This window comes from Oryctolagus cuniculus, chromosome 4, assembly GCF_051225735.1.
Source record: "Oryctolagus cuniculus isolate XC-2025 breed Fujian yellow rabbit chromosome 4, ASM5122573v1, whole genome shotgun sequence".
Classification (NCBI taxonomy): Eukaryota; Metazoa; Chordata; class Mammalia; order Lagomorpha; family Leporidae; genus Oryctolagus; species Oryctolagus cuniculus.
In genome coordinates this window covers 3,141,975-3,162,390 of record NC_142870.1, presented here as the reverse complement: position 1 = coordinate 3,162,390, position 20,416 = coordinate 3,141,975, and the positions used below count along the sequence as shown (strand labels likewise).

Here is a 20,416-nt window from a genome sequence, read left to right as displayed (position 1 = left end):
CAGCCAAGACTCAAACTGGTGCCCGTATGGGAGGCCGGCACTGCAGACAGCGGCCTTACCCACTGCACCACGACGCCGGCCCCTGCTCCATTTCCAGGCAGTGTCAAGGCAGTGCTCCCCAGGAACCTGGTGCCACATTAACCCTCACCTCCCCAGACTTGTCCCAATGTCCCAGAGTGGCACCACCACCTGCTCTTCTGAGATCCCAGGCAAGCAGAAAACCAGCAACCCCAAAACTGGCAAAGGGGGTACCGTTTAAAGAGGAAAGACCCATCCAGAAGCAGACAGCCAATGCAGACCCCAGATACAAAGTTTACAAAGATCAGAAAGGAGGAGAAGAGATGTCATTATTTGAATATTACATCATTATGGACACAGGAGATCCAAAAGAATCTACAAAATATTAGAATTATTAAGTGAATTTAGCAAGGTCATAGGCTGTGAGCTTGATAAATAAAATCAGCTGCATTTCTTTCTTTCTTTCTTTTTTTTTTTTTTTTTTTTTGACAGTCAGAGTGGACAGTGAGAGACAGAGAGAGAGAGAGAGAAAGGTCTTCCTTTTCCATTGGTTCACCCCCCCAGTGGCCGCTACAACCAGTGCACTGCGACCAGCGCACCACGATGACCTGAAGCCAGGAACCAGGTGCTTCCTCCTGGTCTCCCATGGGGTGCAGGGCCCAAGCACTTGGGCCATCCTCCACTGCACTCCCGGGCCACAGCAGAGAGCTGGACTGGAAGAGGGGCAACTGGGACAGAATCCGGTGCCCCGACCAGGACTAGAACCCGGGGTGCCGGCGCTGCAGGCAGAGGATTATCCTATTGAGCCGTGGCGCCAGCCAACTGCATTTCTATACATAACAATTAGAGATGAAATTATTTAAAATACCATTTACAGTAGCATCGAAAACATAAGTGAAAAACCTGTGAACACTGAAGCCTTACAGAGAGAAGCAGCATAGAGATATACCATGTTCATGGAGCGGAAGATCAAACATCGTTAAAATGCAGTCAGAAACTGTTGAAGTCCACGCAGTCACCTGATTTGTAAGAATGTTCTGCCACTCACTGGGTGTTCAATGGGAAAAAAAATTTAACTTCTTCCCACCTCACACCATACAGGTACTTAAAAAGTTGGTGGAAGGAGGGGTCAGCATTGTGGTGTTGCTAATAAAGCCACTGCCTGTGGCAACAGCATCCCACACAGGCACTGGTTCACGTCCCAGCAGCTCCACTTCCAATCCAGCTCCCTGCTGATGCACCTGGGAAAGCAGCAGAAGATGGTCCAAGTGTTGGGTTCCCTGCCACTCACCTGGGCGACCTGTAAGAAGCTCCTGGCTCCTGACTTTGGCCTGGCCCAGTGATGGCCATTGCAACCATCTGGAGAGTGAACCAACAGATGGAAGATCTTTCTGTCTGTCCCTCTCTCCCCCTCTCTGTCTAAAACTCTGACTTTCAAGTAAATAAATAAATCTTAAAAAAAATTGGTGGAAAAATTGAGTTAAAAGATAAATTTATTTTGTTCAAAAAAATTTTGAAATTCACTCGTAGTTTTTCATAATACACAATTCATGAAGTTTTTGAAGACCTTTCATACATAAAACTAACTCAAATGGATCACAGAGATGGACAGGAACAGTAAAAGCAAGAGAGTTTCCAGAATGAAACACGAGAGACCGTCTTCATCAGTTCTGGGTTAACGACGAGGTCTTCAGCAGGGGGCAGAAGGCTCTAACCGGAGCCCCCACCCGTCAGCAAGAAGCAGCGAGCAACCCAGCAAAAACGCGAGCAGGCACTCCCCAACATGCACCGCCACCGGGAGGCTCTGTCTTCCAGAGCAGGGCAGATTAGAAACACAGGGAGACCACTGCACCCCCCGGGCACGGCCGGAATGACACCACTGCTCCCCCCGGGCACGGCCAGAATGACACCACTGCACCCCCCGGGGATGGCCGGAATGGCACCACTGCTCCCCCCGGGCACGGCCGGAATGACACCACTGCTCCCCCTGGGCACGGCCGGAATGGCACCACTACACCCCCCGGGGACGGCTGGAATGACACCACTGCACCCCCGGGCACGGCCGGAATGACACCACTGCTCCCCCCGGGCACAGCCGGAATGAAAGGGGCTGAAACACCAAGCATGCACCAGGGCTGGGAGCCTGCACGCCCGTCCCCAGTGCCGCGTGTGCCTGCACTGGGCGGACAGAAGTGCACACCCATGTCCACCGGGACAGGGACGCCCTCGGCAGCACTCTTCCTGGTAGTCCAGCCACAGAAACCACCCAAATGCACACGGCTGAGAAGTGGACGATGGGAGGGCGGCGGGTTTGTCCCAGATGACACAGAGAGACCCCAACTGCGTGAGCGTCACAGAGTCGGACGGAAGCATCCAGACCCGAGCAGGCACCTGCTCCGTGGTTCTGCCAACACGAGGCTCAGGAGCAGCCTCGGTGAACACACAGCGGGGACAGCGGCTGCTTTGTGGCAGGGAGGGGTGACGGGGGGCTTGGCTGGGCAGGTGCCGTAGAGGCTCCGGGAAGGTGCTAGAGCCAGGGTCCTCCAACTTTGCTTTACTGTTCTTTGTAAAGTCATTTATTTTTAATTTTTAAGATTTATTTATTCTACGTATCTGAAAGGCAGAGAGAGAGCTGTTCCGTCTACTTCCTGTTTCCGGGCTGGGCTGAGACTGGGAGCTGGAAGAGACCCCACCCAGGTCTCCCACGTGGGTGGCAGGGACCCGAGTCGCTGAGCCATGCCCACTGCCCCCCAGGATGCAGAGTGGGGCCAGGGCTCAGACCTAGGCACTGGGATGTGGAGCCCAGCTGTGCCGAGCGGCGTCTTCCTGGCTGCCCCAGTCACCCACGCCAGTGTCACAGACGTCTGGGGCCGGATCACAGTCGTACAGTCCCCGCCCCTCGAGCTGTGACATCTAAAATGTCCCCAGCTCGCACCTGCTGGCAGATCAGCGCCACTGCGGGCCCTGGGAGCTTGGGGTGAGCTCACTTCGCAGAGAGCCTGGGGCTGCGTGCGTGTGTGTTTGTCAGCCTTTCTGAACGCCTGTTAAACTGCAGGCTTGTACAGCCGACAAACCGTCACTGGATAACTGAGAGAGCCACCAAGTCTTAGAGCGGGAGGGACAATGGAAATGGGGTTGTCCCAGGGTGGTGGGGATTAAGTCCAGTGCCCACGGCGGACGCCCAGACCTGCAGCGCTCCAGCCCCTGATACTTGCATAAACGGTGTGTTCTGCGCACAGACCCGCGCACATCCCGCCGTGAGCTGGGAGTCACCTGTGCGCTCACGCTACGTAAATCAGGCGAACGCTTTGTTAACGGTTGTTCTGCGCGGCAAGGGGCAAAGTCATCCTGCTCAGCACAGGCGCCCTCCTTCCATCTGAGCGGGTTGAGTTCTTGGACGCAGACCCCGTGGGGGTCGGGGGCTGAGGGCAGTGTGGCTGACGTCCCCTTGGCTAATGCCCAGACAGCTCTGTGTGGCTCGGGGGAGGCAGCGGGCGCAGGGGAGAGGCCCCAGCCCCGATGTCCTCTGCTCCCGCTTCCCTGGGCTCCCACGCATCCCTGCTCCCACTCCCGCGTCAGTGTGGGCGCCGGGCTCCCTCCAGGCCGTGGCTGGACTGCAGGGCCGGCCCCGCGGGGGGAGCAGGGCCGGTGGGCGCTGCACCCAGCCGTCTGCAGAATGATCCTGACGCCAGAGCTCATGCAAACAGGATATCGGTTTCTGTCAGAGAGATCACAAGCAGCTTGAGGTTTCTCTGCGGGCCTCAGCCTCCCCTCGCTCTCCTCCCTGGCTTTATCTGCTCGGCGCAGCGTGCCGACTGCCGCGTGCGCGGCCGGCAGGAAGCGATGGCAGCAGGAGAGACGCAGCTCTACGCCAAGGTCTCCGGCAAGCTCAAGGGCCGCAGCAGCCCCTCGCTCCTGGACCCCCTCCTGGCCATGGGCTTCCCGGTGCACACCGCGTGAGTACCACCTCCTGCAGGGCTGGGGCCCACCCCTGCGGCCCTCCGCCCCAGAGCGGCAGCCGCTCGGGCCCTGACTTCCTGTGCAAGCAGCCGCCCGGCAGAGCAAGATGGTGTCCCCCGCGGAGACCCCTCGTCCCTCTCTGGCTCTGGGAGGACGGCTCTGCAGGCTGCCCAACGGGGGGACTTGTGGACGGGCGAACGTTAGCAGCCGTGTGTGGCTCTGGGGCCTGGGGACGCTGCGGGTGACATTTCCAGGTCTAGGGAGAGCCCTGGTCCTCAGGGAGACTTCTGAGTGCCCAATGATGAAACAGAACAGTTGAGGAACTACATAGGCTGGTCCAGTACCGCCTGCTGGTCCCCAAGGCCAAGGCCAAGGCCTGCCGTGGACACGGGCGCCTCGGGGAGAAGTGATGAGCTATGGCTTCCCGAGCAAGCCGGCGTCACGTACCTGGCCTTGCTGTTGGACAAGCAGGGAAAATACGACAGAAATGCGCTGTGGGTAACCTCGGCTTTGAGAGGGCGCAAGACCTCCTGACCCCAGCTTCCTCCCTCCCCTGGGAGGCAGCACTGACGGCTCACGTGGCTGGGGTCCTGCCACTCACGGGGAAGCCTGGGGCGAGTTCCTGGGGCCTGGCTGTGGCCCCTTAGCTGCTGTAGCGTGGACCCAGACTCAAAACTCCGCTCGCTTAGAAATGTGTTCTAAGTTTCTCACCTACACCTCCGTTCGAGACTGCACGCCAGGCCTCTGCGGGCAGCCACGTCCTGTGGGTGTTCCCCAGATGGCAGCGTGGCCAGCACCGCAGTGTTCCTCACCGAGCCCACCCGTTTCCCCCTCTCCCGGGCTGGGCTCCCTCCGGTTCAGTCTCAGTTACATTCAATGCAACGCATCCACCTTTCTGGCCCAGGGACAGTGAGCAAAGAGACCCCCGGGCTCCCACACAGCGTGACGAGCCCATGGCGAGGGTCCCTGCAGGGGGGGCTCCAGGGGCTGAGGATGCACCTGCCTTAGGCAGAGACATCACCCAGAGAAGGGGGCGTGACTGAGCCGAGCCTGGAGGGTGAGTGCCGATCTGCTGAGGGAGACTGGCACAGGGCTGCGTGTGTCAGGGTCCCAGCCAGGGCCCTGTCCCATCGAGGCCACCCCGGCGTCCACCCAGGGCGGTTTTTCTTGGGTGCAGAGTGTGGGGCAGTGCAGGGGTCGGTGTCCAGAGCTTGGACCCAGTACCCAGGCTGGAGCTGGGATGACTGGGGGGAAGCCAGCAGGAGGATGGGAGCAGCCTCGGGGGAGGGTCCTGGAGGATGGGGGAGAGGTGCCTGGCGAGAGAGACCCCCGCCCGGGAGTCACGGGGGGCTCGGCCTGCTACGTCTGCTTCCGAAGGAGCGGAGGCCCAGCCCTGAGTCTGCTTTCTGCTGTGTCTCCAGGCTAAAAGCATTGGCAGCCACCGGGAGAAAGACGGCGGAGGAGGCCTGCAGCTGGTGAGTGGGGCCGCTGGGGGCGTGGGCGGAGCTGGCCCGAGCCTGTCGGACCTGGCTCTGCAGGGGTGGCCGGGAAGCGAGCCGACCTCCAGCCCCCCCCCCCCCAGCACACACCACACAGCCCCCATGAAATGGAAAAACGGAGACCTTGGGACATAAAATCTGATTTAATCGAACTCTGTCGACACCGACAAGGACCTGCAGCTCCTTGGAGACGCCCGGAGCAGCTCTTGTCTGCCCACAGGGGTGGGGGTGGGCGCCCCGAGGCCTGGGCACCACGAGTGGGCTCCCCGAAACCCCGCCCCCAGGAGGGTGCCGTGGAGTCTGGTGGGACAGTCGTCCCGCTGTGACCTAGGACAGCCACAGCGAGCACCAAACGGTGACAACAGGGCCCGTGGGGCACAGGCAGGGGGATTGTGAGACTGCGAGCCCTGTGTTCTTAGGGAGGTGCCTCCCCCCAAAAAAACTCCAAGCTAAGGGCGGCACTTCAAAGCCCCCACAGGGCTCTGGGAAGCCCCCAGCCCTGCAGGCTCCTGCACCCCTGAAACCTGTGGCCTGGAGCCACGCCCACCGCTGGGAGGGGCACAGCCCAGAGCTGCCAGTAAGGAGCCGGGTCCTAGGTCCCCCAGACTCAGCCAGAATGGGCCCCACTAGCCAGGGAGGCCCAAAATGACGCCACTGGCACAGAAGAGGTGTTTGGGGTAGCTGGGGTGGGGGCGGGACCCGAACTTCGCTGGCAGCCCCGGGGGAGGCAGCGGTGCCTGTGGGTCCCGAGAACACGGTGGCCTCAGCACTCGGCAGATCCATTCCCGGCATCCGCTGAGAGAAACTCACAGGGCCTGGAAGAGGTGAGCCAGCCTTGGGGGACTTTCGTGTTTTTAGGATCTATTTATTCATTTGAAAGGCAGAGTTACAGAGAGAGAGGATGAAATAGAGAGAGCGAGGTCTTCCATCTGCTGGTTCACTCCCCAGATGGCTGCAAAGCCAGGGCTGGGCCGGGCTGAAGCCAGGAGCCAGCAGCTTCTTCCAGGTCTCCCACGTGGGTGCAGGGCCCAAGGACTCGGGCATCTTCCTCTGCTTTCCCAGGCACAGCAGGGAGCTGGATCGGAAGCCGAGCAGTGGGAGCTCAAAGCGGCTCACCAGGATGAGATGCCGGTGACGTGAACAGGGGTTAGCTGGCTGCACCGAAACTCCAGCACCAGCCCCACGTTTTGTGTTTTGTTTTGTTCTTTGTTTTTAAAAAATAATGTAAATGTCCATTCCAGTGGGAATGACAAGTGCAATGTTATGTAGGAGAAGACTTAAAAAGTTTATGGAAAATGGAATTTCAAGATAAGCTTACTTCAAAGTGCGAAGAATTGTGAACCCCTGCGAAGAGGGCTTTCTAAGAAGTTCACAGAAGCGTGCAGTATGGAAAGTCGTGCATGGATTTCAAAGTGTTTGCACCAGAATAGATTCATCTCCCAACTCCATCTCCACGGGCTTTCTGAAGTGCTGTTGTGTGAAAGTAACGGGCTATGCTGCGGCCTTTGAAAGATCCACGCTGGGGCCGGCGCTGTGGTGTAGCAGGCAAAGCCACTGCCTGCAGTGCTGGCATCCCATATGGGCGCCAGTTCATGTCCCATCTGCTCCACTTCCCATCCAGCCCTCTGCTGCGGCCTGGGAAAGCAGTAGAAGATGCCCGAGTGCTGGGACCCTGCGTGTGCGTGGGAGACCTGGAAAAAGCTCCTGGCTCCTGGCTTTGGATCGACACAGCTCCGGCTTTTGCAGCCATCTGGGGAGTGAACCAGCAGATGGAAGACCTCTCTCTCTCTTTCTCTCTGTCTCTCCTCTCTCTGTGTAACTCTGACTTTCAAATAAAATAAACAAATTTAAAAAAGAAAAGATGCACGCTGACAAAGCTGAGCGGAGGGAAAGTTCAGGGGAACCGCAGATCCGCACTGAGGTCCAGGCGCACGAAGGCCGGACAGCAGTCTGCGGTTTGTGAGGCACACGGAGAGCTACCTACTGGCTTGTTACTTAAGTTTCTTTATTTTAATATTTATTTTATTTATTGGAAAGACAGAGTTACAAGGGGGAGGGGAGACAGAGACACACACACGCACACACACACACACACACACACACAGATCTACAATCTGCTGGTTCACTCACTGCTGGTTGCAACGGCCTGGGCTGAGCCAGGCCAAAGCCAGGAGCCAGGAGCTCCTTCCAGGTCTCCCGCATGGGTGGGTGGCGCAGCACTTGGGGCGTCGCCCGCGGGTGAGTGGCGCCACGTGGGCCGTCCTCCGTGCTTTCCCAGGGGCATTAGCCTGCAGCTGGGTCAGAGGCGGAGCAGCCGGGGCTCCACCTTGCACTGCTCCGTGGCCGCCGGCGTCGCAAGCCGCAGCCTAACCAGCGACACCACGACGTCGGACACCTTCCATCCCTTAGAAATACTGCTAGCTGGACAGGTGGAGAGGCTGTCTACACTGCTAGCTGGACAGGTGAGGAGGCTGTCTACACTGCTAGCTGGACAGGTGGGGAAACTGTCTACACTGCTAGCTGGGCAGGTGGGGAAGCTGTCTACACTGCTAGCTAGACAGGTGGGGAAACTGTCTACACTGCTAGCTGGACAGGTGGGGAAACTGTCTACACTGCTAGCTGGACAGGTGGGAAGCTGTCTACACTGCTAGCTGGACAGGTGGGGAAGCTGTCTACACTGCTAGCTGGGCAGGTGGGGAAGCTGTCTACACTGCTAGCTGGACAGGTGGGGAAGCTGTCTACACTGCTAGCTGGACGGGGAGGGAAGTTGTCTACACCGCTAGCTGGACGGGGGGGAAGCTGTCTACACTGCTAGCTGGACAGGTGGGGAAGCTGTCTACACCGCTAGCTGGACAGGTGGGAAGCTGTCTACACTGCTAGCTGGACAGGGGGGAAGCTGTCTACACTGCTAGCTGGACGGGGGGAAGCTGTCTACACTGCTAGCTGGACAGGGGGGAAGCTGTCTACACTGCTAGCTGGACAGGGGGGAAGCTGTGTCTCGTGGACGGTTCTGGTCCGTTTTTGTGACCAGTGGGAAGCAGCAGCTCCTGTGGGGTTTGTCGTTCTCCTTCGTATTCAAAATACCTTCCTGAATGGAAGGAAATGGAACAGCCACCTACACTTGGCCTAGTTTTATGGTTTGGGCTTTTACATTTAATTTCAAGTTTGCGGTAAAACGAAGACATGAATATTTTTCCACTAAATGTGTCAGCTCCAAGGCTTTGGCATCGGATAGGCACGGGCCTGAGTGCAGGTGCACAGGGACGGAGGCCACACACTGGCCCCGCTGGGTGCGGCTCAGCCAGGGCCGGCCGGACACTCGCTGCCGCCGCGCGTGCCCGTGACAGGCTCAGCACATCCCGCCAGGCTGGGCAGGGGTCCTGGCAGCTGTTGGTGCTCGGGGCAGACTCCCGGTTGATGGCCTGGTCTCTGTTGCAGGCTGCGCTGCCACTGTGACGACCCCTCGCTCGACGACCCCATTCCCCAGGAGTACGCCCTCTTCCTCTGCCCCACGGGGCCCCTGCTGGAGCGACTGCAGGACTTCTGGAAGGAGAGCAGGCGCCAGTGTGCCAGGAACAGGGCTCACGAGGTCTTCCCGCACGTGACCCTCTGCGACTTCTTCACGGTGAGCCGGCCCAGGGCGTCCCGGTGGTCCCTGGGCAACCAGGCCGTGGTATGGGGCTGGGCGTCCCAGCGGCCCCCGTGCAATGAGGCCAAAGCCGATTCGTCCTGTCGGGATGTAGGGGGGCTGCCTTTGCCGTCGCTCCCGCCTTCACCCGCTGGCTCCTGCTCGTCCTGACACCCAACTCACAGCCCCTCCCCCCAGCACCCAGAGACCAGGGTGGGGGGCTGCCCTCCTGCTCTTCCTCATGCCCAGCTCACAGTCCCTCCCCCCAGCACCCAGAGCTCATGGCCCCTCCCCCCAGCACCCAGAGCTCACAGCTCCTCCCCCCAGCACCCAGAGCTCACAGCCCCTCCCCCCAGCACTCAGAGCTCATGGCCCCTCCCCCCAGCACCCAGAGACCAGGGTGGGGGGGCTGCCCTCCTGCTCCTCCTCACGTCCAGCTCACGGCCCCTCCCCCCAGCACCCAGAGCTCACAACCCCTCCCCCCAGCACCCAGAGACTGGGGTGGGGGGTTCCCCCCATGCTCCAGCCTCCGTTCTGACTGCAGGACCCACAGGTGCTCCACCCACCTGTGCCCCGAGACCAGCACAGGGCCTGAAGCAGGGCGGGGCTTCCTCCTGCCGAGGTGCCGGGACTGTGGCTGGCACAAACCCAGGGCTTGTCCCAGAGAGTGCGCAGGGGTTGTGGAGCAGAGCATACCCCACCGTGTGCTACACTACCCACTACGAGTCAGACTGCAGGCTCAGGGCAGGCCATCACTGGACTGGGTGCTGATGCTTGGTACTCCGGATGCTACAGCAGGCTACACACTCTTCCCTACGCCACACTGTATACTTTCTTTTTTTTATTATTATTTTTTGACAGGCAGAGTGGACAGTGAGAGAGAGAGATAGAGAGAAAGGTTTTCCTTTGCCGTTGATTCACCCTCCAATGGCCGCCGCGGCTGGCGCACCGCGCTGATCCGAAGGCAGGAGCCAGGTGCTTCTCCTGGTCTCCCATGGGGTGCAGGGCCCAAGGACCTGGGCCATCCTCCACTGCACTCCTGGGCCACAGCAGAGAGCTGGCCTGGAAGAGGGGCAACCAGGACAGAATCCGGCGCCCCGACCGGGACTAGAACCCGGTGTGCCGGCGCTGCAAGGTGGAGGATTAGTCTAGTGAGGTCTCCTTGCTTTTTACTCCTCCTTATTTGGTAGAGCCGTTAATCCTTTCATCTGAATTCCGAATATGCTCTGTCACAAACATACCTAAAGCATCACACCCTAAAATAAAGGAGCCGGGGGTCTGGGGTGAGGCAGGGGCTGGCAGCCGCTTCCCTAAGCCCCGCTGGAGGGACCGGGAGAAGGCACAGCTGCCCTGCCCCGCACTGGCCCGGCCGCGCTCTGCTGGCAGCAAACCAGCCGCTCCCCCAGGGCAGGAGCCCCAGCCCTGCCCAGCTCGGTGCTCGACACCGAGGGGAAACCCAGCCTTGGCAAGGAAAAGCTCCGCAGGCCCCCAGCCATCACCGTCTCTCCGGCCTGAGTCTTCAGGACCCCGGGGACCCAGGGCTGATGACAAAGCCAGCAAAGCCCACTCCCCTGGGGCTCTGAGCCCCTCCGCCACCTCTGAGGCTGCCGGGAGCTTCCAACACCACGTCCGGCCACTGAGCAAAGCTGTGACCCGGGGGTGGGCAGGTGGGAGGGAGAGGCCTGGCCGGGCGGGGGTGGGGGGCACAGAGCAGGGTACAACACACAACAGTCACATGTCCATTGGCATCTCCAACGCAGGCGCCTCCAGGCGCTCTGTTCCTGGAAGCTCTCAGGATCCCAGTGCCAGACGGGGGCAGAGGCAGGGCCTGGCGCACGGGGTGGGGGGGGGGGTGCGTCCCTCCACCCGCTGCACGGCTTCTGTGGGAGACACTGAGCGGGGAGGAGACCCGAGCTCTGTCGCATGCCCACAGTGCGAAGACCAGAAGGTGGAGTGTCTGTACGAGGCCCTGAAGAAGGCCGGGGACCGGGCCCGCGCCTCCTTCCCGCCCGCCTTGCCCCTGGCTCTCCACTCCTCCGGCAGCTACCTGGGCTTCTTCATCAGCGACGGCCCCGCCGACCTCATCCGCGAGTTCGCCATGGTGTTCGCCTCCGAGGCCTCCGTCTTGGCAGGTGGGCGGCGAGCCCGGGGCGGGGGGCTGTGCGGTCTCCAGCCGCTGGGGCTCCTCGGGTGGGACACCTTTTTGGGATATTTACAACCTGGTTCGTGGGTTGCACAAAGTTGCTTAAAAATGAGCCCTCTGGTGCTTTGTTGAATTTCGGGTTCCGCCCGTGGCTGCTTAGCAGGGCCAGGCCAAGCGATTTTGTGGCCTTGTACGGCCTCTGGTGGCCAGGCAATGCCCACCCCAGAGGTCAGCGTGGCTCCTGCTGTCCCGAGGCCACACGTCCAGTGGCGTCTCGCCTACTCCTCCGGGGTCTCCTTGGCCTCTTGAAACAGAGGTCATGCCTGCCAAGGGTGAGGGACCTGCGTGGGGTCCCTGGGCTGGGCTCAGCCTGTCCCCCGAAACTGAAGTCCACCAGGGGCCTCAGCTGGCTCCCTCGCGTGGGGCCCTGCCCGGGTAGGCAGCAAGGCTGGGTTTGGTTTGGGTGATCATCACTGTGCAGTGCCTGGTGCCCGAGGAGGCGGCCCTGTGGCAACCCAGGCAGACTGCAGTGAGGCAGCCATGCCGGGGGCTCCTGGGGCCACAGGAGCTGGGAGGGGCAGGAGAGGACCCTCAGAGGGTGCATGGCCCTGCCCACGCCTTGGCTTGGGAGATCTGGGCTTGGAGGCTGGGAGCATCTAAATCTCCCTTGACCGCTGCAGAAGCCCTAGGGAGCCGCTGCCCTCACCAGCCCTAGTGGAACCTGAACTTGAACCCTGCTCTCGTCCACGGCCTGGGTTTCACACTGACCGGCCCCACTTCCTGGGAGCGCCGGCTTTGACCTCACATCCATGTCCCTGCCCTGCCCTTCTCCAGCCCGTGCCCTCGGCCTGACCCTGAGCGGATTAGGAGGGGTCCCCTTGGGGACAAGCTGCCAGTCACGGCTCAGGTCGTCTTGGGTCCCCCTCGGGGCCAGGGTAAGACAAGGGCCCGTTCAGAAGCGGGTGAGTCACCGAGCCGGCGAGGCTGGTTCTCTCCCAGGTCACGCTCTCTCACCTGGCAAGCCCGTCCTCTCGCGCCTGCTGGAAATGTCACAGCGGGAATTCCCTGCCGACCACGCGGGCCTCGGGCTGCGGCCAAGCGGCTCAGGGGCTGCGACCCAGCAGCCCGCCCACCCACGGCGGGCAGGCATCGGGAGCCCCCAACCTCCTGCTGGCCTCCTTCCAGGGCATCAGACCCCGCGTGTCTGCAAGGGACTTGCGTGGCCAGGCCCCCGGTCACAACTGCCGAGAGAACTCTGGAACGGGCAGCTGGCCAGGCCCCGGTGCTCGGCCATGGTCCCCCTGCCCACAGGGGCCGAACGAGGCGTCAGTCTGGTCCCCTGGGTGGTCGAGCCAGAGCAGCCTCCGCGAAGGCACCGACTGCCTCCCCCAGGGTAAAGCTGCTGACCCCAGGCCCAGGCTGCCCCCCGACCTGCAGGGAGCAGCTGGCTGGGCTCAGCGGCCCCAGGCTTCCTGCTTAACCAAAGCGAGGTGTCCATCAGAGGTGCTGGGTGCTCTCCGGGGACTCCACGGCCAACCATAAACTGTGGGATGGGAGCTCAGCCAGGGGTCCGGCCGCCAAGTCGTGTACACAGCCTGGGGTGGAGAAGCTTCCTGCTTTGCCCGTCCTAATCCTTTCTTTGGACAACTCACTGGCAAACGGTTGGGCCCGAGACCCTGACCAAAGCTCCACGCCTCCTCTTTCCTGCGTCTGGAGAAGCCTGCAGGATCCAGGCGTCGCCATGTGTGACCCCAAGATGCCGCAGACATCCAAGCGAGCTCACAGGGAGAGTGGGGCGGGGCGGGGCGGGTGGGGAAGGAGGTGCTGCCTCGCGGGGCTGAGGGGTCCCAGGCGAGCGGCCCTGGCTGTCTAGGAGAGGGCGCCCCTCACGCCTGTGCGCCCCTCACCCCACAGACTGCACCGTGAAGCCCTGCACCAAGCAGCTGCACCTGACCCTGGCTCACAAGTTCTACCCCCACCACCAGAGGACGCTGGAGCAGCTGGCCAGAGCCATCCCCCCGGACCCCAGCTGCCAGTGGACGGCGGCGCTCTACTCGCGAGACATGCGCTTCGTGCATTACCAGGTGGGACGTGGGCCCCGTGTGTGTGCTGCACTGGCCCAGGTGGGACGTGGGCCCATGCATGCGGCTCTGTCAGCCCAGATGGGGACGCGGGCCCCGTGTGTGTGGCTGTGCCGGCCCAGGTGGGGACGTGGGCCCATGTGTGTGGCTGTGCCGGCCCAGGTGGGGACGTGGGCCCGTGTGTACGGCTCCGTCAGCCCAGGTGGGGACGTGGGCCCATGTGTGCGGCTCCGTCAGCCCAGGTGGGGACGTGGGCCCATGTGTGTGGCTGTGCCGGCCCAGGTGGGGACGTGGGCCCGTGTGTACGGCTCCGTCAGCCCAGGTGGGGACGTGGGCCCGTGTGTGTGGCTCCATCAGCCCAGGTGGGGACATGGGCCCATGTGTACGGCTCCGTCAGCCCAGGTGGGGACGTGGGCCCGTGCATGCGGCTCCGTCAGCCCAGGTGGGACGTGAGCCCGTGTGTGTGGCTCCGTCAGCCCAGGTGGGACGTGAGCCCGTGTGTGTGCTGCACTGGCCCTGGTGGGATGTGGGCCCCGTGTGTGCGGCTCCGTCAGCTCTCACCATGGGAGGCGAGTAAGCGCACAGCCACCCCGACGGCACTGCCCTGGGCCCCCACGGGAGACGTTTGGGTAGAAGACAGGAGCTCTCTCTCTACAAGCATGACGTCCTCATGCAACTGCAAGTCAGCATCTCACACACACACACCACACACACGAGCCACAGGTGCACGGAGATCCCAGGACAAAGGGGGCACTTCCGGTTCAGAAAGCCCACTGGTGACGGAACCGAGCCGCGTGGTGGTGGGGTGCGTCTCCAGGACTTCTGCCCTGCGAACCGAGTGGCTGAGAAAGGAACCACATGGACCAGGGACTAGGACCGGAGAATCCACCATGCCCTGTGCACGGGAGAGCTGAGGGAGCCTGTTTAAAAAAATGTTTTTTGGCTGGCGCCGTGGCTCCCTAGGCTAATCCTCCGCCTTGCGGCGCCGGCACACCGGGTTCTAGTCCCGGTCGGGGCACCGGATTCTGTCCCGGTTGCCCCTCTTCCAGGCCAGCTCTCTGCTGTGGCCCGGGAGTACAGTGGAGGATGGCCCAGGTGCTTGGGCCCTGCACCTCATGGGAGACCAGGAGAAGCACCGGACTCCTGGCTTTGGAGCAGCACAGTGCACCGGCTGTGGCGGCCATTTGTGGGGTGAACCAACGGAAGGAAGACCTTTCTCTCTGTCTCTCTCTCTCACTATCCACTCTGCCTGTCACAAAAAATGTTAATTTATTTGTTTGAAAGGCAGAGTCAGAGAGAGCGAGCGAGCGAGAGCCCCTCCATCTGCTGGTTCTCTCCCTACATGGCACTGACAGCCAGGGCTGGGCCGGGCGGAAGCCAGGAGCTCGGGCTCCACCCAGACTCCCGCGTGGGTGGCCGGGGCTGGGCCGTCATCCATGCTTCCCAGATGCGTTAGCCGGGGGCTGGATGGGAAGTCAGCAGCTGGGAATTCAACCAGCGCTCACACGGCTGCGGGCAGTGCAGGTGGCGGCTTAACCGGCTGGGCCACCACGCCAGCCCCTGTGGACCTGTGGACGTGAACGCGCGTGAATGCCTGGTTACCCGAGCAGAGCCTTCATGTAAGAAACGGCCAAGTGCGTGGACGCAGGGCGCGGGACGCACAGCGAGCAGGCGCGGGGGTCTTCAGTATTCCTGAGAAATACGTGTGGCGAGGAAAGCGCGTGGTCATTTCGCACCAGAATCACCATCTTTTTGTACCATTTATTCACAAACTTTTTTTAAAAAGATTTTATTTATTTATTTCGGGGGCGGAGTTACAGACCGGGAGGGAGAGACAGAGAGAAACTCCCTAAATGGCCACAACGGCCGGAGCTGGGCCGATCTGGACCAGGAGCCAGGAGCTCCATCCGGGTCTCCCCCGTGGGTGCAGGGGCCCAGCTCCCAGGCCGTCTCCCACTGCCTTCCCAGGCCATTAGCAGGGATTGGGTCTGAAGTAGAGCAGCCAGGACTTGAACCAGCGCCCATATGGGATGCTGGCACCACAGGTGGAAGCTTAGCCTACGACGTCACAGCACTGGCCCCTTTTTCACAAACTTTTAAAAAAGATTTATTTATTTATTTGAAAGACAGAGTTTCAGAGAGGCAGAGAGAGAGAGGTCTTCCATCCACTGGTTCACTCCCCAGATGGCTGCAACGGCTGGAGCTGGGCTGATCCAAAGCCAGGAGCCAGGAGCTTCTTCCGGGTCTCCCACGTGGGTGCAGGGACCCAAGCACGTGGGCCATCTTCCACTGCTTTCCCAGGCCACAGCAGAGAGCTGGATCGGAACAGGAGCAGCCGGGACTCGAACCTGCGTCCATATGAGATGCAGGCCACAGCTTTACCTGCTACGCCACAGGGCTGGCTCCTTCTCACAGACTTCTCAAAGTGCCCTCATAGATACCAAAACTTATTTTTGAGTCTCCCCGGAGAGTTCCATGCCATCATCTCTGTCACGTGTCACTAGACAAAGGCACGCGTGGGGTCTCGGGGACCCCGGCCGAGCCCCGATGCCGGCCCCGAGCCGGCCTCCTGCCACGGAGGGCCCCACAGAGGCCCCGGCTCCAGACGTGAGCGCAGTCTCCACTTTCCAGACCCTGAGGGCGCTGTTCCGGTACGAACCGCAGAACGAGGACGAGCTGGCGCTCAGCCCCGGCGACTACATCTTCGTGGACCCCACGCAGCAGGAGGAGGCCAGCGAGGGCTGGGCCGTGGGGACGTCGCAGCGGACCGGCTGCCGCGGCTTCCTGCCGCAGAACTACACGGAGAGGGCCAGCGAGGCCGACACCTGGGTGAAGCACAGGTGAGCGCCGCCCCGCCCCCGGCCCCGCCCTCCCTGAGCCCCGGTCTGGCGGGGGCCACAGCGGCCACGCGCCCCAGACGCCCCGTCACTCACACAGCTGCCTTCTGGGTCCTAGGAACCCAGGGGCTTCCTCGATGGGTCTGAGGCTTCTGCCGATGGTGTTTAGAAAAAGCGAATGATTCCATGTTTACTGCCTAAGGCAGTCACCCCCACCCCCACGTCACTGCACAACCGCCGGCTCGTCCATCCCTCTGCCTGGCGTGTGAGCAGCGAAGCCCGGTGCACTGTGGGTTTTCTGTTGCCGTGGACAACTGACCACACGTGCAGCAGCTGAATCAGTCGGGACCCTTTCTCAGAGTGCTTGCGGGTCCGCAGCCAGGACGGGTTGAGCCGGTCCCCGGCTCAGGACCGCACGAGCCGTGACCGAGCTGTCGGCCGGGGCCAGGGTCTCACCTGTGGTGGTGGAAGTCATTCCTGGGAGCTGCCGATCCCTGGGGCGTCCTGCCCGGCCAGGGTCTCTCAGCCCGGCGCCTTTGGCATCAGCAGGGTTAAGTTTGGTCCCACAAGGAGGAAGAACCCAGGCGAGACTTGGTTGCTATGAGTAGAAGTATCCGTGGCTGCGTCACCAGCCTCACCACTTACAAGTTCCACCTCCTGGGGCTGGCGCTGTGGCTCACTTGGTTAATCCTCCGCCTGTGGCGCCGGAATCCCATATGGGCGCCGGTTCTAGTCCCGGCTGCTCCTCTTCCAGGCCAGCTCTCTGCTGTGGCCAGGGAGGGCAGTGGAGGATGGCCCAAGTGCTTGGGCCCTGCACCCTCATGGGAGACCAGGAGAAGCACCTGGCTCCTGGCTTTCAATCGGCACAGCACTGGCCATGGCGGCCATTTGGAGAGTAAACCAACGGAAGGAAGCCCTTTCTCTCTGTCTCTGTCTCTCACTGTCTAACTCTACCTGTCAAAAAAAAAAAAAAAAAGTTCCACTTCCCATGCCCACTCCCCGTCACTACATAATAAGGAACCCTTCCTCCAGTTTTTATATTTATTTTATTTATTTGAGAGACAGACACAGAGAGAGAGAGAGAGAGAGAGAGAGAGAGAGAGAATCTTCCATCCACCGGCTCACTCCCCAAATGGCCACAATGGTCAGCGCTGGGCCAGGCTGAAGCCAGGAGCCAGGAACTTCCTGCGGGTCTCCCACTGGGTGCAGGGGCCCGAGCACTTGGCCCATCTTCCGCTGCTTTCCCAGGTGCACTAACAGGGAGCTGGATGGGAAGTGGAGCAGTAGGACTTGAACCGGCGCCCATGTGGGACGCCAGGGTTGCAGATGGTGGCTTAACCAGCTGTGGCCTCCTCCAGCTTTCTGTAGCACGGGGCCCCTGCTTTCCGAGTGGCCCTGGCAGCACCTCCGACGTGCAGACTGCGCACGCTCACTGGGGTCCGCTCGGCCATGCTGCGTACATTCCTAGCCCCCCACTCCCGATACCGAAGTTAGTGTTGGCGAGGCTCTAGCCAGAGAGAAAGAACCAGAGTTCCACGCAGCTGTAAGGTTAATCCTCGGAAATATTTCACGTGTGTGTAAGATATTTTCTATCGCATGACACACAGCACACAACGAGTCTTTGGAAAATGCGTATTAGGGGAAAACTGCGTGGATTTCGAAGTCCTTTGCAGCAAAATGAATTTATCTCGTTCCATTGCTCATGCGCCTTTTGAAAACGGGGCTTTGCTACGACCGCTGTACATGTGACCTGTGCGGGTTCATGTCAGGGACTGTCTTGGCCGTTGTTGAGGTCCGCAGCCGGGCGCTCAGGTGGAGAGAGTCCCCCACAGGCTGGGGCGCGCTGTCCCCGTGGAGCCGATGAGGACAAACACCAGAGGTGGGACCTGCAGACAGGGCTCTGGGAGTCTGAGCTCAGGGAGTGCCTCCACCTTCCGGCAGTGACTCCTTCCTGGGCGCCGCTGCACCCTCGATGCCGGCCGAGCCGCTCCGTCCACATCAGAGGGCCGGCTCTGATGCTCCAGACCTGACTCGGCTTCCTACTACGCGGGCGCTGGGGGGCAGCGCTGACAGCTCAGGTCGTGGGGTTCCTGCCCCCACTCGGGACCCTGGACTGAGTTCCCAGCCCACCCCCTCCACTGCAGGCGTCTGGGAGTGGACCAGCAGAGGGGAGCACTTTCTCTCTGTCTCTCAAATAAATGTATAAATAAAATTAAGATGGCTCCCAACGGAGCCTCTGAGGCCCACTCGGGGAGTCCAGGGGATTCCCTGGAATCCAGTAGATCAGGGTGACAGGTCTCTGAGCCCCTCCCGCAGCGCCCACTTGCATTGCGCTGGACCTGGGAGAAGCCCAGTGCGACCCCAGGCCGCTGGCCCGGCTCCCTCTGCCCTCCGGCTCTCACGAGAGGCCCTGGTAGCCTGCCCTCATCAGAAACTTCTAGAAGGGGAGTTCTGGGGACCGTCGTTCAGCCTGGCCTCGATGACACAGGCGAAGCCACCCCAAGGTGCTAGTGCCGTTCTCCTGTGGGCGTTGGCACCTCCTCCCAGGTCTCAGCCAGGAGGGTGGGGGTGACCGCAGCAGGGCGGGGCATCCCCACAGCGGAGAGTGGGCGGGGCGGGGAACACACCCAGAAAAGCCCTTTGTTGTGGGCCAAGACTTCCTGGCGCCCTGGGAGCTGACACGGGCACGGCCGTGCCTCCGTCCCCAGGAAGGAGGCCCGAAAACTGTTCACTCATGGACTTGACCTGGGCTTGTCAACTAACCCACCAGTCACCCGTCCCCAGGCGGCCCCTCCCGCCCCGGCCCTTGTCTTTCACCCAGAAGATCAGGAACCACGTGGGGGCTGTGGGTGGCGGGAGCCTACTCAGCAACAGCGGCGGCTTCCCAGGCTCTGGGCAGGAAGCAGGTGCTGGGAGGTTGCAGAACTAAGGGTGCGAGTGTGGGAGCCCAGAGGACCGGTCACCTTCCAGCCAGGTCGGGGACGCGGCCGTCACTGCGGGCGCACCTGTCAACGGACGCTTCAGCAGCCACACGGCAAGTGGGTGACAAGGCTGAGCGACATCCCCTGAAGCCCCGGCCCCCACCAGCCGCACGTGTGTGGAGTGGGGTCTCTCGCAGGACCTGATGCCCTGTGAGTGTCGTCCTAGGAAGACAAGGGGCACACAGAGGGCCGGCCGCCACGTGCAGCCCTGCCCAGCCCTGACCTCGCACCCCAGCCTCCAGGGCCGTGAGGCCCCGTGCCTCCGTGGAAGCCCCAGCCTGTGCCCCGGGACACCTTGCAGAGCCCTGGAGAACCGAGTCACACGTCTGCCTGGGGTGTCATCAAAGAGGAAGACAGAAAGTTCCAGAAGCCGGCTCTCTCCTTTCTCTTCCCGTGGCCGACATTCCCCAGGTTCCCCGTCGCGTCTCGCCAGAAAGCTGGGCGTTCTCTCTGCCCACAGGCTGCTCAGGCTGCCGTGCACGGCAAAGCTCCATGTCGGTCCAGGGAGCAGGGCGGGGCGGGGCGGGCGCCCACCTGCCCTCCGGAGGAGGAAGGAACCAGGAGGTGGGGCTGTGCCCGGGTGCCCGGATGGGCTCGTGTGAAGGACTCGAGGCTGGGCTGCGGCCACCCGTGCCCTCCGCCTGCTCAGGACACGCCGGAGTTCGCGTCTCCCTTCCCTGCGCCTGGCCGTGGGGGAGGCACGACCCCCAGGAATCGCCTTGGCCGGGACCCTGCCACAGCCTGCAGGTGAAGACAAGACCGCACAGTGACGCGGGACGACAGCCACGGCCTCCAGGCAGCTCAGGGACTGAGCAAACTCAATCAAAACACCACCGGCGAGGAGGTCCAGGACCTTGACCGTGGGGTGCGAGGCCGGCGGCCGAGGCTGTGACCCGGACACCTCTCCTGGCTTGGGAGAGGGCTCAGAGCGGGAGCCCGGGGAGCAGCTGATGTTGTGTGGCACCGGGGGCCTCGGGGCTCCGAGGAAGAGGATGCCAGCATTACAGCCGGTGCAGCAGGTGGAACGCGTGCCACGCTCCTGCCTGGGAAAGATGAACCGGGAAACGTGCCGATTCCCCCGGAGTCACCCCCAGGCGAGACCCAGTGGCATCGGTCGTCTCAACGTCACGGGACACTCAAGCAGTGTAAGCAGGAGAGAAGACGTTGGGGAGCTTTGCCCACCAGACGTGAGCAACCCCTCGAAAGTCTGCCGGGGCCTGGCCAGAGGGCACGAGAAAGCTGCGGGCGGCCGTCCTCTTCCTCCACTGA

The 20,416-nt window shown here is 61.7% G+C and overlaps 1 protein-coding gene across 2 annotated transcripts in view; it reads left to right on the top strand.

Annotated features, from left to right (window-relative positions):
- The first annotated feature begins 3,514 nt into the window (after positions 1 to 3,514).
- UBASH3A (ubiquitin associated and SH3 domain containing A) overlaps positions 3,515 to 20,416 on the top strand; it is a 29,557-nt gene continuing 12,655 nt past the window's right edge. The window contains exons 1-6 of one of the 2 annotated variants that reach the window (XM_008253532.5): positions 3,515 to 3,974; positions 5,400 to 5,453; positions 8,916 to 9,102; positions 11,039 to 11,237; positions 13,163 to 13,332; positions 15,961 to 16,169. In XM_008253532.5, coding sequence (XP_008251754.4) covers positions 3,538 to 3,974; positions 5,400 to 5,453; positions 8,916 to 9,102; positions 11,039 to 11,237; positions 13,163 to 13,332; positions 15,961 to 16,169 — 1,256 coding nt within the window. In that variant the 5' untranslated portion in view covers positions 3,515 to 3,537. The remainder of the gene's footprint in view (positions 3,975 to 5,399; positions 5,454 to 8,915; positions 9,103 to 11,038; positions 11,238 to 13,162; positions 13,333 to 15,960; positions 16,170 to 20,416) is intronic. The other variant, XM_002724219.6, reaches the window with a different exon arrangement.